The following is a 16999-nucleotide window of genomic DNA, read 5'->3' on the forward strand; positions in this document are numbered from 1 at the left end:
TTGGTGTGGGCATCTGTATTCAGTCACCATTTTCATGAGAGCGAACACTTTAAATCAAGTCATCAGAAAAATCAGCACAGACCTTTTCCTTCCAAACCTTTATTTTACACAAAAACAGCATCAAACATGTATTTAATCTGTTTTTCAATTGTTTCCATTTTAGATGAGACTTGGGACAGATACTTTCCCCCTTATAACACACCAAAATGGGACTATTTACAAGAAATCAGGTGGACAGAAAATACAGACAAACTTGACAGCAGAAACAGAAAATTTCTGATCCCTAAGAGGGAGGAAAGACATGTTTTCATTAACATATATAAAATGTACAACATGACCTCAACATCTACAGTTTTCCATACCGAGTTGTGATGTGGCTGAGGTCTCATACATCAGATGGAAGCTGATGCTTTGTGCTCAAACTGAACGAAACCTTTTGTCGCTTGTAGAAGCACATTTGTCAGTTCCTCGACCTTGCCTAGTGCTTTAAGCTCTGACAGTGGTGCGAGTTGCTCTTCTAAGCCAATCTTCCTTAAAAATGTCGAGGTCCAAACTCAGACAGGAAAAGCCTGTGAAACTCAAGCTTTACCAGTAGAAGGTTTTAGTGAGGAAACTGGCTGCTGTGTTCAGCCAGCTGCCACTGGTGTCTTGTTTAGCACCAGTGCGGGACACTGCGCGGTCAAGCTCTTTCTCTGGACTCTCGTCCTCTGGAAGGTAATCTGGCAGCTGGGAATTTTCTTCCACCTTTGAGCCAGAGGTGCTGAGTGGAATGAGAACCTGTAACCATAGTACAGCCATGTAAATAATAAATAACATAATAATAATTATAATATTTTATATATATATATATATATATATATATATATATATATATATATATATATATATATATATATATATATATAGAATATAGTGGCTAGTTCAAATCCCTGTATTCCACTCTTTTCCTGGAAGGGTGTTTATGAATTTATAGCAGTTATATTACAGCTGTATAACTTTCAGCTATTATTGTAAATGAGCAAGTCAACCCAATAAATCTAACAAACTATGTTTTAACTTTTGAAAAAAATTTTTTTTAATACAATTGATCCATTTCTATTACTTTTATTTGTATTACATTTTATTAGTTTACATTAAAAGTTTATTTATATTAATTATGTATATCTAATTTAATGATGACAATGAAATGTCAATCATTGAAATGTTTGACATGTACAAGCAAATGTACATTATGAATTAACATTTGCATTAATACAAATTATTATTTAACATTTATAATTAATCATATGATTTATTAATCTTTTTTATTTTAATACTTTTTAACATAATTAGCATTTATAATGAACTATATAATATTTAATTATCTTTTCTATTTTTTATTTATTTATTACATTTGCATTAATAATACACAAATTATTATTTAACATTTATAATTAATCATATGATTTATTCATCTTTTTTATTTTAATACTTTTTAACATAATAATTAGCATTTATAATGAACTATATAATATTTAATTATCTTTTCTATTTTTTATTTATTTATTACATTTTAAAAATGTACACGTAAAAATTTGACCCGACCAGTTTAGCAGCAGGATATTGTTGAGCCATGGATCATCATTCTCAATATAAAACATATTTAAGTACATACTTAAAAGCAACAGCAAAACCCACCTCTTCTCCATTTTCATTTTTCACCACCTGTTTAACTGAAAGCCCTTTTGTGGCGGCAATAGCAGTGGCCAGACTCTGAACAAAAGACATTTGCTTATTAGTTTTTCATGCACATAATGAGAACAAAGTTGCTTTTATTAATTGACTCTCTCCTCACAGAAAGAAGAATATAATGTCCTGAGCTATATGTACCTCGGTGGGCAGGTCAGCACGGATGCGTACAGTACATCTCTTCAGCGCCATCTGGAATGTGAAGCTGATTACACCTTTGACCCTCAAAAGGGCTTCTTCACAGACACCTCTCTGATCCTGTCAACACAATACCACATGTGATTTCACCCAGTAATGTGCATAAATAAGAGAGAAACAGTTTACGATCCAGGTACGATTAACAAAGAGCATGTGTGACAGCTAGATATAGTACATACTGCCCCATCCAAGCCTTGTATGTGCAGGGTCACTGATTTTGCTTTCTTGTTTGAGCTGTTGATGAAGAACTGTGGTTTGTTGCTCCTCTTCTGTCGCTCTGGAGTGTGACAAGCCTGTCTCTGTGTTTGAGCGCTCAACACTCCATACACCTCTTTTGCAAGGTCTGTAATTTCAGTCGTCATGTCAGTCCTTCAAACAGTACAAAAGGGGGGAAAAGATATAAAACATCATTAAAACAAGATTTTAAGAATATGGAGAATTGATGTATTGTGATACAACGAAAAGTAATTATAGTCAAATTTGATTTTATGGTAGTTTCAGGATATTCAAAATAGATCTTAGATCACTTAATCTACCAGTAAATAAAAAAATTAAATAAAATCACCTCTCCATCAGTGTCTCCAGGCTCACCATCATGCCAAGCTCATTTTTCATGGTGTTGATGTTGCGGGGCGCTTCAGCCAGGTACCGCAAAGTCTGAGGAGACATCGCAAGAGAGGTTAGTACTTTAAGAGAGGCCATATTACACCCTCTCGATTTTGCTTTTGGGCTCTACAAGAATAGGGTTTTTATGCTAGAATGTTAAAAAAATATTATTTTTTTATTGTTGCAGCACGTTTTGTTCTGGTCTCTATGAAGTACCACCTTCCAAAAAGCACAATTTGCTCTGATTGGTCGGCTGGACCAGTGTGTTGTGATTGGTTGTCACACCCCTTACCATAACTGCAAGTTTCAACACATTAGGCTTGTTCGACTTGAACCGGCGCTGCACAGACCGATCGGTTTATAACATCAAAGTACCGCGAGAGCAATTCAAAAGCAAAGGAGCCGTCTACTTTCTATTCGCTCTCGCGGTACTTTGATGTCATTCACCGGTCGGTCTGTGCAGCGCTGGTTCAAGTCGAACAAGCCTACCACTAATGCAACTCATCCCCTTTTCTGTGTATCCCTTGGGTGGGAATCGTTTAAATGAGAGATATTGTGACGTCCTGTTCAGAAACCACACTTACTGATATAGAGAATAACTCTCTTTGGAGTGTCTTTGTAATTTTGCAGACCTTTTTCATGCTCATAACACACTAAAGAAAGTTGAAAATGTAAAAAAAAAGCATAATCGGATCCTCATTAATAAACAAAGTTTTTGTGCATTGACAAATCAGTGTACCTGGAGGGTGGCAAAAAGCACTTTAGAGTCTTTATGGTCAAGAAACAGCACTAGCCCGGGAAGGCAACCCTGGTCCTGAACAATCGGCTCCCGATTCTGTGGTTCTGATGCCAAGTCCCGCAGCTGTGTGACTACTGATAACGCGTCCATCATTTTTGTGGATACCTGAAACACCAAGGGATATGAAGACAAATCATTTAAAACATCCGATAACATAGATTGCCTTTTAAAAGTTGATCCAATCCTTTCATTAATTCAAAACAGATCTTTTTGTTTTTGCACAGATTTTTATGTATTGTGATCATAATTATATGAGACTGAGCAATTTTAATAGTACATTAATAATAGACCCTTTACATAGCATATGTACTAAATATGGTGGCTGTGGGCGTATTAAACCTTTTTTTTGTGACAAACATCTTTCAGAAGGGGCAACAGCTTAGGTCATGTGACCACTGACACAATTGTATTTTCTGCATTTTCAACCATGTGTAAAATACATATTTGAAGTCCTTTTCAAAAGTAATTTTTGTCACTAAAAGTGGAATTAAAAGAGTTAACAGAAAACAGGTATTTAAAGCACAAAAGCTGAAGACACTAAGAACCCCGAGACAATCAGTTCCTTATACAGTAACGTTAGTCTGTTAGCATGATAGCTAACGTTACATAGCTGGAATTCAGATTCAGGTTTTGCGGAACTTTACATCTCTGTAATTGAAAGAAAATCTATTTTTATCCATTTTAACCTTCCTATATGTCATACTTTGTGCAATATGCTGATTATGAAACAATAAAATTACAGTGTACTCACCACTGCCGTTACTTTTAACAGCGCACAGTCGCACACACACAAAACAAAACTTCCCACTGCTTCGTTCAAACAAAACGATTGGTCAAAGGAGCTGACGACGTTTCTAAATCGTTCAAGCTGATTGGCTACAGTTTCTTACCCGCCTCTCCGGACCAATCACAACGCTCTCAAGCGAAGAGCTTTATTTGAGTTTACCTACACGGAAAGCGTGATACAGGGAAGAGGTAAAGTGAATAATACGCGTATCTTTGTAAATATAAACGCCATTTTATTAATAATACAATGCATAGGTGTGTTAATTAGATTAACACGCAGATTAACGTATAGGTTTGACATACGCTTGTGTTCTGACGCACTCAGTGGTAGGATAGTGTATGATGCTGATAAGTAATTAGTGCTGTAGTTAATTACGCTTCTTTTGCATATAAGTTAGACGTTCGTTTTTTCCTCGTTATTTCTTCGAACGTCGAACGTTTTAACGGCGTTTTGATGGAATTGAATGGAATGCAGCTGATTTGATCCCTCAGGTCACGTGGAGAAGTTTGCTGCAGTGTGTGTTGGTTCCGTTGGTTCATCTGTCAGCAGAAACCCAGCGTGGAAAACACAGGGATACTGTCAATGTCTCTGCTGGAAGACATCGTTGATCTGCTGAGATGTGTCCTGGAATATTTTGGAGTGCCACCTGAAATGGTAAATATGATAATTCATTTAGTGTGACTAGTATTTGCAAAAGCAACTCAATAAACGTGATTTTACATGCTCTTTAAATGTAAGTTATAAATGCTGCTTTTTAACAGTAACGTTACATCTTGAACGCTGTTGTTGTAGTTGGTTCCAGTATGGGACAGTACACATTGTGGACAGTACCGCAGCATAGTCCGTATGATTGGGACAAACCTTCCTCTCTGTCCTCACCCACGGCTGCGGTTCCAGGTAACGTTACTGTCTTTGAGGAAATGTGTGTTCTGTTATGTGTATTTAAAGATTCAATCAGTAATACATTTTTTCTTATTTTGAGAACGTTTAGAAAAAAATAATTAAATAATCTATACTCGCATCAGTTTTTTTGTATTATTTATATTGTATTTATTAATATTTCATCCTTATTTCAGTTTTAGAATTTTTGTTATGTGCTTTTGTAATTTCTTAAATTTATCTTTTTTTTCTCTCTCTTTTTTTCCTCCATCTCATATTTATATTTTATGGATATGGACATTAATTTTGTTGAAAGCAAAAAACAATAAACATGTGTATACAGCAGCAAGTACACCTTTAACTTATAATTGATAGTTTTTTATTTATGTATCCCAAAGGTGCTGTTTAGCTGTTATTAAAATTAAATAAACTGTTTTTGCAAATCGGAGAAAATATATAACATAACATAAATTATAATTATTTTATAACTGGCTCATTTTGTAACACAAGCATAAGGCATAGGTACAGGCCAGGACATTACATGCATGTGTTCACTTGGTATAAATTGTTAATAGTCTCTTCGCATGATAAAGGCTTTGAAGGACTTAAGTGCACATTCACTAATGAGTTCTGATTCTATGTTTCTAGATTCCTCTGCAAACATTCAATAGACAAGGGTATATTGATGTGTCAGTGGAAACGCCAGCCATTCCTACATTAGCGGATGTGCTTTGGCTGGTGGAGGATGAAGGAGACTGCCACACTAAATTCAGGTAGTCACACATCACCAGCTGTATGAACACAAAGGTGTTTATTAATAGCTCCCTGACATACTCACTGTATGAGTGCTAAATTTAGTTCTGAGCATAAGTTTATCCCAGGGGTCGGGAACCTTTTTTGACCAAAAGCCATAATTTTTTCATTTTTGGTTAATGCATTTTTCCAAAATTGGCTGCTTTCTGCAGAGAGCCGATCTCTGTTGATGTGTCTTAATTTTTTTTATCGATTGTTTGTTGGTAAAGGGTGAGAGACCTTGCGAGCCATGTTATTTTAGCAAAGAGCCAGGTGTGGGAGCCATAGGTTCCCGACCACTGGTTTAGCCTCTTATGAGATTTCTTGATGGATTCTGATCTTCACGAGAGTGTGTATACCGTAAGTTTTGTTTTGTGGAGAAAGTTCAGTGTCATCATGCCTTTCCATGTTTATAACAGAACTGCCATCCCTCTGAGGAAACACTGTGTACAACAAGGTTTTGAGATTCCGGCAATGGGGTGTGAACGTTCGATGTCCGTGTCTGTCCCGGCTCAGAGGAGAGGCAGGGTGCTGGAGCAGGACACCCGGCCAGAAGCCCTGCAGAAGATCTCCGCTCTGGAAGAGGAACTGCAGAAACTACGAGCACAGATCGCCATGATAGTCACAGTTTCGGCAGGTACCGTATGCTGTATGCCAATGCTGTGACTGACAGATTGTTAGAGATTCTGTAAATGCAAAAATCTCATAAAATAAAAAGGCTATCTGTGGTGGCTACCAGTCATATTTTTAGCCACAAACTCAAATTCACTGAGATAAGATTGTCATTTTTATTTCTGTTTATAGTGCTTAAGGGGGTCCAAAGTTGGACATTTTGACTGTTCTGTTCTTAGCTGTGTGTCTCAAAGGTCCAATACAATATTCGAAGGACCCCCGGATAGATATTTTCGGTTTTGTCTGCTGTAATTATGACAAAGCTGCTTATTAACAGAAACTAAGAATATTGATTAATCAAATTAATTAACCACAATTCATTTTGTGATTCCAAAAGTTTTAGGAACTATGTTCATCAATAAAAACAATAGTTAAGGAAGGGTTAAAAAAAGAAAGATATGATTTTTGTATCCTTTGCTTTTTAGCATTTTAATTTTAGCATGAAAGTTGCTCTGAAATCTATTCATAATAATTTAATTAAAATGTCTATTTTATTTTGGTTTTATAAATATAGTAATTGTTTAAAAAAATATTTTTGTATTAATTTGATTATTAAAATAATTTGTTAATTTAAATACTTGGAGACTGTAAGTCTACTGGTGTCGCACTTGCAATTCTATGGCAAAAACAAGTAAAAACAAAATCATTTCAGGCTGATCTTGATTATGTGAATCTGTGACTGTGTCGATGTCATTCAGGTATTACAAAAAATAATTTTTTTGGGATAGAGCAGTTAAAACTACATTTAACCCCTTAGAAATCTTGCATCCCATGGAAGTAGCTCCATTGCTCATTCATTTCACATATGAATTAAAGTTTCTTAAAGGGACAGCAAAAAATAATTAAGGGGGAGAGAGTTTAAAAATTGACTGTTTTTGGAGCAAATAATCACTTGACTAGTGGAACGCAGAGGAAAATTACGACAAATGTATGATATATAACCCCTTTAATGCATCACTTTGATACCTTGTAATAAAATAAAAATATTGCCTCTAATAATAATAATAATATTGTTATTATATAGTCGGATTGAATGGGGAAAATGTTTTCCTTCTTTTTTTGTCCTTAGCTAATTGCATGCCTGAATGAATTGATTAATATTATTAGTGGACGTCAGGGACTAAATAAAATTATAAAAATTTTAAAAAACCTTTATTGTATCACCCTGATACCTTTTTATATCCATTTCTCATGTGTCTCTCAGGCCGTGCTGCTCTTCCAGCTGATCCTGGCACTCCATGCTCTACTCTACCTATTCCTATCCTCACTTCCACTCCTGTCTGTCCACCTCCACCACCCCCACTTCCTCCTCCGGCTATGGCCATCTGCACGGAGGGGTCCGTGTCGGAGGTGATTCGACAAAGACAGGCAGCAAAAAGGGAAAAGCTTGCACAGTGTGATCCATCTGCGGGTACGGCGCCTGCTGCCTTGCCCTCCATGTTAGAGGTGCTGCGAGACCTGAATCAGGTCAAACTGCGTTCTGTCGAGAGGTATGAATCTAACGCCTTTAAATTCGAAACCCTGCCTCTCCTCACGTCTAAGTTTGAAGCTCAGTACTGAACGTGGGTTTGTATTTGTAGATCTCCAGGTGGAACTCCTGTAAGGAGTCGGAAGAGTAAAGGCGTAGCATGTTCATCTGACCCTGCAGCTCTCATCGCAGAAGCACTGAAAAAGAAGTTTGCACACAGAAAGAGAGACGATTCGTTTGGTAAAGAGAACCGCTCAGCTGAGCCCTCTCCTTTTAGCAGTCCAGACACTCCCCGGGTAGGTGGTCTTCCTCTTTTCCTCTAACCTTTATTTCAGATGACAGTGGTACAGTGTGTTATTTTGACTGTTTAAGTACTCGATAAATAAAACAGTATTTGGTGGTACAGGGGGAGGATGAAATGAGATATTTGTCAGAAGGCGTCATTAGCTGTTACATCATGTAGTACAGTTTTGTCAACATAACGCACAGTCTGTCAAGTTAACAATATGGACGGAATATAATCATGTGTAAGCCAACTAATAAAACCGCAAGGTATCATCCAAAGTGCCATTGTACCTATTGAATGCATTTACGTGCACAATCTTACACCGATTATGCTTTATAACTTGACAAGTTGTAAGTTCATGTAAATCACTTAAACGCAGCTTTTGAGAGATAAAAGTTAATAACGCTTTAAGGTAAAAACGAAATGCAAAAGCTGCGCTTTAATTAATTAAATTTGGCGTGTGTTTCAGAGTGAAGCGCGGAACTGTGTTCTTTTACACACAAGCGTCTCATGATCCAGTGTTTTCAATGGCTCAAACCAAGTCTGTTCACAGTAAATGCTGCTAGATGCTAATTCATATCGGCATCTGCTCTGAGTTTGGGTCACTTAGGCTACGTTCACACTGCAGGCTGAAACGACCCAATTCCGATTTTTTTGCCCCTATGCGACCTGTATCTGATCTTTTCATGACAGTCTGAACGACACAGATCCGATCTTTTCAAATGCGACCCAGGCCACTTGGGTATGTGGTCCCAAATCCGATACATATCCGATCTTTTCAAATGCGACTTCAGTCTGAACGGCCAGGTCGCATTTATCCGACCCGCACGTCATTGATACGCGAAAAACGTCATAATCCTGCGTTGAAGTAGTCGTCGGTTTGAAAACGGACTGGATATTCGTCGAGCTGAGGTAAATCTGCCGAACGGGTCGACCTCGACGAGCCCGTTAACTAAAAAAAAAAAAAAAAAAAAAAAAAGCCCACGGCCATTATATATACGTTATGTTAACTTATTTGTGCTGGATCTGATATTAGATAGGTCAGCGGCTGCTGTCTGGCTCTTGTGTAACGGTCGCTGCTCGTGTGTGTGTGTGTGTGTGTGTGTGTGTGTGTGTGTGTGTGTGTGAGAGAGAATCACAGTTAAAGTTTAGCTACTTCCACAAACAACAAGTGACGTCGTTGACCGTTGAGTACTCTTCTGCGCATGCGGGTCACTTCTGGGTAATTTCACGTTCACACAGGAGATCACAAAAGGTCGCATTTAATTGGAAATGTGAACGGCCTTGCAAAAAAATCGAATTTTTTCAAAAAATCGGAATTGAGCATTAAGCCCTGCAGTGTGAACGTAGCCTTATTGTGTGCATTTGGGAAAGCAGTATGCGCCGACCATCTTCCCAAAATTGTAATGAGAAGCACTTGTAAACCGGCTGTTGTCAACGAGAACCTGCGGCTTTCTTGCATCTGTGTGTTGTTGTGCATGTACATGCAGTCATTGCTGTCGCTTCCGAGTAATAAACTCCTCAGATTATAGATGAGCACATTTATTGCAGGTTTGTGGAGGTGGGATTGGAGTTTCTGAGTGCCAGAAAAAAACTAAAACATAGTTACCCAACCTGAGAAATTGATGCTAAACTAGCAGGGAGCAGGATTGATGCTGTATTTTTAAGTGTAATAATAGGAATGTCTCATTTGAACCACTAGGGGAAGTGTGTCTGTCCAGAAACTTAATAGGGTTACAGACCCTTAGACCAGCAGAGGGCAACATTTCATCACAGTGCAGCAACCGGCGCATCAGCATTGATTGGCAGAATATAAAAAGTTTAATTATGAAAAAAATTATTTCCTATTAAAGTGAGAGTTCACCCAAAAATTTAAATTCTGTCATCATTTACTCACCCTCAAGTTGTTCCAAACCTGAATGAATCTTCTGCTGAACACAAAAGGCATTTTGAAGAATGTCGGTAACCAAACAGTTGACGGGCCCCATTGACTTCCACAGTATTTTTTTCCATACTATGGAAGTCAATGTATTCTGTGTTCAGCAGAAGAAATGAATCCATACAGGTATGAAACAACTTGAGGGTGGGTAAATGATGAAATAATTTTCATTTTAGGGTGAACTATCACTTTAATAGCAGTTTATGAGCACTAATGATTAAATTAAGCTCTTTAATGCTCATATCTTAGTATATCTATCTGAAACACTGGTGATCTTCTGTAAATGAGGAGATTTTCTTCACCATTTTCTAAATCTTTCCTACATTTGTGTTGGTGTAGCACTATTACACAATACTTGGACAGAACCCTTGACGTTTTGCTGTAAACTGTAGTTGAGAATGCAGTTTAATGATAATGCATTGTGTGCTGTTGTGACTTTAGTGTCGTATTGGTTTACAGATTCTCCATCACACCAGACGCAGCCAGGGACGCATTCACCTTTGACCTTTGACCTTAAAGTCTTCCAGAATCAAAGTTGTCATGGACTGATGTGACGGACAGATTTTTTTTCAATGCTGGTCTGTTTTTTCCTTTTCCCCTTTCTCTCTGAATTTATCACATGGGCCTCCATCTGAAAACACTATGCATGTATTTGAGTTTTTACGCAGGCATTGTAATTTTTGTACATTCTTATGTTTATTTGTAAATATTATATACAAAGGACTTCTGAATGACTTCATCAGGTATTGATACAGGATAGTAGTAATTATGTCATGAGATGCTAAAAACTCAGTTTCTTTCAGCCACAAATGTAGTATATAAAAATGGTTTGATCTATGCAACGCCTCTTTTATACTTTTTTTAAATTTTATTTAAAGCCTTGTTGGACAAAGCAAAGTTCTCAAAACAACTTACCAGTGATATTTTAAGTTTAAAAAAAAGGTACCTATTTTGCTAATAATTCATTCATCCATGTGTCTGCTGTATTTTCATCCTCTCCTACAAACTGTTATGCATTATCACTATCAGAAGCAATAAACAAGTTAGATGCCTTTCAAAGTGTTGTCTTCCACCCGTCAAGTGTGTGTTATTACATAAACTAGTTTATTACACAGGTCTCTGGAATATTTGATTCTGACTGGTCAATCACACCATTCTGCTGTCTGATTTTTCCTAATATTCACCGTTATCCATGGCAGCGTTGTATATAATAAGTACATCTCTCATCCAGGTAACTAAAATCGGTATTGTTTTCACATCTCTTGTATCAAACCTATGTTTCTGCAAGGGAACAAATTATAAAAATGGTAATTGTGACTTTTTCTCACAGTTCTGAGGGGGGGAAAAGTCAGCTGACAATTGACTTTTGTTACGTTATGTTTATTTTTCCTTGTGTCTTTATAATATCTGTGTATGCTTTTTTTCCTCACAATTGCAAGTTTAAATTATGACTTTTTTTCTCAGAATTGTGAGATTAAAAAGTTGCAATTACCTTTTTAATTATTATTTTTTATTCCCAGGCAGAAATAAGTTTCCATACAAACCTTGGACTTGCAATCTCTTGTTTCAAAATAATATAATTGGCACTAATTTGCGTCTCAGTTTTCAACTATAGTGAAAATGACCTCAGAGGACTTGAGTACTAATATTACTGTAATATTGTTACAGGATAATAATAGGCAAGATGTGTAATGTAAGCGGGCAGCCATTAATTATTGCAAAATAAACCCGACTGAGTCTTGTATCACCCTGGAAGGGTTTATGATGTTATAATGATTGGCTAACTGTACATATTTTAATATCTTTTAATTTATTTTAATAATTTTAATTACTTATCTCATTTAGGAATGCTCATAAATAAACATTTAATATATATACATACAGTGGAGAAAATATTTATTTGATCCCCTGCTGATTTTGTAAGTTTGCCCACTAACAAAGAAATGAAGGGTCAATAATTTTTATGGTAGGTTTATTTTAACGGATAGAAACAGAATATCAAGCAAAAAAATTCAGAAAAAAACACATGTAGGTTATAAATTGATTTGCATTTCAGAGAGTGAAATAAGTATTTGATCCCCAAGTAAAACCTCATTTAGAACTCGGTGGAGAAACCTTTGTTGGCAAGCACAGAGGTAAGACGTTTCTTGTAGTTGGTCACCAGGTTTGCACACACCTCAGGAGGGATTTTGGTCCACTCCTCTTTACAGATCCTCTCTAAATCCTTAAGGTTTCTTGGCTGTTGCTTTGCAACTCGAAGTTTCAGCTCCCTCCACAGATTTTCTTTAGGATTAAGGTCCGGAGACTTGCTAGGCCACTCCAAGACCTTAATGTGCTGCTTCTTGAGCCACTGCTGCTTTGCCTTGGCGGTATGTTTTGGGTCATCGTCATGCTGGAAGAACCATCTTCAGTGTTCTGCCTGAAGGAAGGAGGTTCTTGTCCAAGATTTTACGGTACATGGCCCCGTCCATCAGCCCCTCAATACGGTGAAGTCGTCCTGTACCTTTAGCAGAGAAACAGCACCAGAGCATAATGTTTCCACCTCCGTGCTTGACTGTAGGGATGGTGTTCTTGGGGTCCCCATGATAGTACTTTCATAACAGATTATATATATATATTATATACTGTTATGAAAGTACTATCATATTCAAGACAAAGGCATAGCCTAGCACATAACACACTTAAAGAGGGCATTAAGTGAAAAAATGCATTAAAACCACTGATGGTGGTTAACATCAGTGTTAAGCAAAAAACACATGCATATCAAAATTATTATTTTTTTGGTATAAAAACACTGAATGTGCACCGTGTGTACCTTTGACCCTGACCTAACAACTTCCTCAAACCAGTATGTGTTTACACTATTGTTTTCAAGCACCGTGTGGGTGGATGCTTGTTTGATGGAATAATTGCATCGTGTTGTGTCTGTAAACCACATCCTTCCAATCACTAAAGGTTATCATGGAGAGGATATGCTGGTCTACCGAGACAGGAAATGGTTACACGCTGAAAATCGTGATTGATCCTTTGCTTCCGTCAGACATGTTTTGATGTTAGCCTGACAGGAGGGTGTTCAGAGTGGAATATTGTAGTGTAAAGTCTCACCCCCACTGCTATATCTGGCATATGCTTTCTATTTTTGTTTATCTTCAGAACTGCACCTGGTCTAATGAGAAACTTGTGGACTAAATTTAATGCCCCCACGTTTCCGTAACACATGTTTGTTTGTTGTTAAGTTTGACAGAATTTGGCAGGAAAAGGATTATGATGATTGTTGTTAATACCACAAATAAAAAGTCAATGTTACCAGAAAGGAAATTCGTTTTTCCTAGGCCCTGTGATTTTTAAATGATAACCCTGCCTGTGGCCTGGTGCATCCGTTGCATCTTGTAGGCGGCTCTTTGCTTTCCTCCTAAGGATTTGAGTAATGTAAGATGGCTGAAGCATTTGGGGACATTTTTTATTATTTTAAAAAATTTGAGTTTTGGGTAACACTTTAGTTTATGGTCCAATTTTCACTATTAGCTAGTTGCTTATTAGCATGCTTATTACTAGGATTTCGGGCTGTTTATTAGTCCTTATAAAGCACATATTAATGCCTTTATTTTGCATGACCTTATTCTACATTCCTAATCCTACCCAATACCTAAACTTAACAACTACCTTACTAACTATTAATAAGCAGTAATTATGAGTTTAAGGCAAAAGTCAGAGTAAATAGTTAGTTAATAGTGAGATTTGGACCCTAATCTAAAGTGTGACTGAGTTTTGTCAAAATGGTACAAGATTGAGTTGCGTTGTTACCTTTTAATCATGATTTTGAGGTCATAAATGTATTAGTGTATTACTAAAACTTGACAAAATGAATAAAAAACAGATTTTTACACTTACAGAATTTGTAGTCTTTCTCTTCCATGCAATCATCAGCAGTTTTTATTATTAGCAATAGCATTTAGCTAAATGTTTTTATTTTATTTTTTACATTGAGTATTTAATGCAACGTATATTTTTAGATGTTACGTTTTTGGATGCATCACCATTTGTGGTAAGATTTTCCCTGTTTTTATTCATGTAAATACTCTTGCGTAGTCTGTAAATAGTAGGCTAATTGATTTTTAATGTACAAATAAAAGTACATAATGTATATTCCATTTTAATATGAACACTTAAATGCATGTATAATAATAAAAAAGGTTCTGTACTCGAGGACAACCGTCATGAACAAAAATGATTTAAAGAACCACATGAGGGCGCTTAAGGATTGCCGCCATCGTTTAATCAGAAGTAACCCTGCAGAAACAGATGAAAATAGCTAGTTTACAAAGAAAGAGAGAGGGGAAAAAAACCTACAGTGCAGAGATGTGATAAGACTGGGAAAAAAATAGAGCGAGGGTGTGAGGCCACGAAAGTTCATGAGTCTATGTCATTTTGAATTTGCATACTTGTATGAACTCATTTGCAATGCAAAGTCGACCCAAAGATTTAAAGGAACACTGCAATGTGATTGGCTGCTTGATTGGTCACCTGACGCACTCTTTGTTCAATATTTTAAACATTTACCTATTTACCTGGGAGAATAATTCCTTGTGGAGGGTTTCTACACGTGTGTGTGTGTGTGTGTGTGTGTGTGTGTGTGTGTGTGTGTGTGTGTCTCCAGAGTTGTTTTTGTTTGAAAAACATGTGGAGGCCATGTTACTGAGAAGAAGCTAAACAAACAAAGGTCAGGGGTCACATTAAGGTATTTACAACACTGCTAGGCACTTGAACCTCAGACCTTGATAAAAGCCTTTTTATTATTAATATTTGTATCACTATATTTGTAGACCAACAGTAATTTTGAGGTTACAAAGTTACACTCTAAAAATGGCTAGGCTAAAAACAACTCAATTGGCAACCCAGCTCTGGGTAAATATTGGACAAAACACATGCATGGGTTGAAGTAACCCAGCAAGTTGGGTTGCACAGTTTAACCCAATGTCAGCAAATTTTGAATAAATTTGACCTCATAAATGGTTATCATATCCATTTTGTTTTTCTTGCAGCAAAGGTTCACTTTTAAAAATGGCTGGGTTGAAAACAACTTAATTGGCAACCCATCATTATGTAAAAATTGGACAGAACACATGTTGGGTTAAAGTAACCCAGCAAGTTGGGTAGAAAAGTTTAACCCAATATAATGGGGTGATTTTACCTCATAAATGGATATTATTTCCATTTTTTTATTGCAGCAAATATCATTTAGTGAATTTATATAAATTATTTTTAATTATTTATATTGATAAACAATTGATAAACAATTTTGGGAATGAATGGACATCAAACAAACAACATAAGAACAGTCTAGATCAAATCGTTTTATTTGATGGCAAATTCATTCAAACAGGAAGTGACAGGAGCAATAGATCGAGTGCGCTTCTGGCATCTGTGGGAAGAAGAAAACACGGTATGAACTGTATACTTCAGTTCCATAGATGACAATATTCGTTTTGGCAAAGTGAAAAATATTCACTTTATATAAAAATATTCGTTTTTGTTTCCTCTGTCGGACATCTCACCTTCCGTCAAACACGACCATCGCCCCCATTATGATCAACGAAGATGTGCACACGGTAAGTACGGCTGTGGCTGCCGATTTTAAACCTAGTCTGTAGGCCTAACTTACTTGAAACGTGTCGCTGCTGCTGTTATCGCTACACTCGGGAGATGATAGTTCAATATGGCCGCATCTCGTCTGCAGTTCAGCCGAACCTAAGAAACGGTAAACTTACTAAAAACGCTGAAACTACAGATTAATTTGCGTGTACAGTAATTCTTTTTTATATATTCAAGTCAATTCAAACCTTAAGTTATTCCCAGAGTTCACCGCAGGACGTTTTCTCTCAGGACAGGAGACAAAATGACTGTTAACAAACCGATCCAGTTTTACATTTCAAACCAGCAGTGAGTTACTATGACCCAGCAGGCTGTGTAGTTTGTGAGGAAGTGCATCATTTCTACTGTCAGTGAAATATAACGTAACCCAGCAATGGGTTACACACAAAACTAACCCAACGCTTTGAAAATAACCCAACAGGCAGAAAGAACCCAGTAACCCAGAAGACTGGGTTAAAAAAACAACCCAACCATTTTTAGTTTTCATGTTACCTTTGACTTGCATTGTTAAAGAGCTCAGACTTCATGCAAGTTTTAACAGGAGGTGCAAATGACATGTTTAAAGTCATTGGACATAATCTGTTTGTATGTGTGCATGTTACACAAGCACTATTTACACCCAACACAAAGCCCCTTGAGGCCTTTTGTGACTGGTGACCACATTTGCACTTGCACCTTTGTCAGGACTACACTTGATAAGGCTACGGTAATTCAATTTCTCTAGAATTAAATTCATTTTAACATTCACAACGTGAGCTGTATAAGCATCATATGTGCGTGTGTAACCTCATTTCTGGTACTTTCCCAGTGAGAGTCATTTGAGTTTTTAAATGAGTAAGCCAATGATTCTGGGAAAGAAAGGGTTAATTTTTCACTGCCCCCATCTCTTTTTCTCTCCTTTTCTCTTCCCTCTCTCTTTCTTTCTTTCTTCCTGTCACTCTGTCTCTTCCTGCTCTTCTTTTCTTTCTGTTTCGTTCCGCCACTCTGTACTTTATTTAGACTTTCATACTAACTCTATATGCACATCTAGCCCTGACACACATTCACAAGTTTTATTTGTGGATAGTAGGTGTGTGTGTGTTTAAATACTACTTTGTGCTTTTTTTTACAGTCTCATGTATTTTTTATTTGCCCGTATAAACAGATGAAAGCACACCTGTCTCTATCACCTGCTGTTATAGCAATCATAAACA

At 36.9% G+C, this 16999-nt stretch overlaps 2 protein-coding genes across 3 annotated transcripts; one reads left to right on the forward strand and one right to left on the reverse strand.

Moving 5' to 3' along the window:
* Positions 1 to 83: 83 nt before the first annotated feature.
* armc1l (armadillo repeat containing 1, like) lies at positions 84 to 4203 on the reverse strand. Of its 2 annotated transcripts, none has more exons than XM_082144607.1 (7): positions 4083 to 4203; positions 3272 to 3436; positions 2492 to 2583; positions 2106 to 2295; positions 1870 to 1986; positions 1678 to 1752; positions 84 to 777 (listed from the first exon to the last, which is right to left on the reverse strand). In XM_082144607.1, exons 2-7 carry the CDS (start codon positions 3422 to 3424, stop codon positions 586 to 588), a joined length of 819 nt encoding a protein of 272 aa, XP_082000733.1. In that variant the 5' UTR covers positions 3425 to 3436; positions 4083 to 4203; the 3' UTR covers positions 84 to 585. The 2 variants fall into 2 exon arrangements, with proteins under 2 accessions (XP_082000733.1, XP_082000734.1); XM_082144608.1 differs by having other exon boundaries at positions 4072 to 4130.
* On the forward strand, positions 4185 to 13625 carry mtfr2 (mitochondrial fission regulator 2). Its single transcript, XM_082144606.1, has 8 exons — positions 4185 to 4306; positions 4610 to 4772; positions 4911 to 5015; positions 5646 to 5770; positions 6209 to 6426; positions 7666 to 7951; positions 8042 to 8225; positions 10614 to 13625. Exons 2-8 carry the CDS (start codon positions 4701 to 4703, stop codon positions 10656 to 10658), a joined length of 1035 nt encoding a protein of 344 aa, XP_082000732.1. The 5' UTR covers positions 4185 to 4306; positions 4610 to 4700; the 3' UTR covers positions 10659 to 13625.
* The last annotated feature ends 3374 nt before the right edge of the window (positions 13626 to 16999 follow it).

The sequence above is a fragment of the Leuciscus leuciscus genome (genome assembly GCF_965113295.1).
Source record: "Leuciscus leuciscus genome assembly, chromosome: 18".
In the NCBI taxonomy this organism is placed as follows: Eukaryota; Metazoa; Chordata; class Actinopteri; order Cypriniformes; family Leuciscidae; genus Leuciscus; species Leuciscus leuciscus.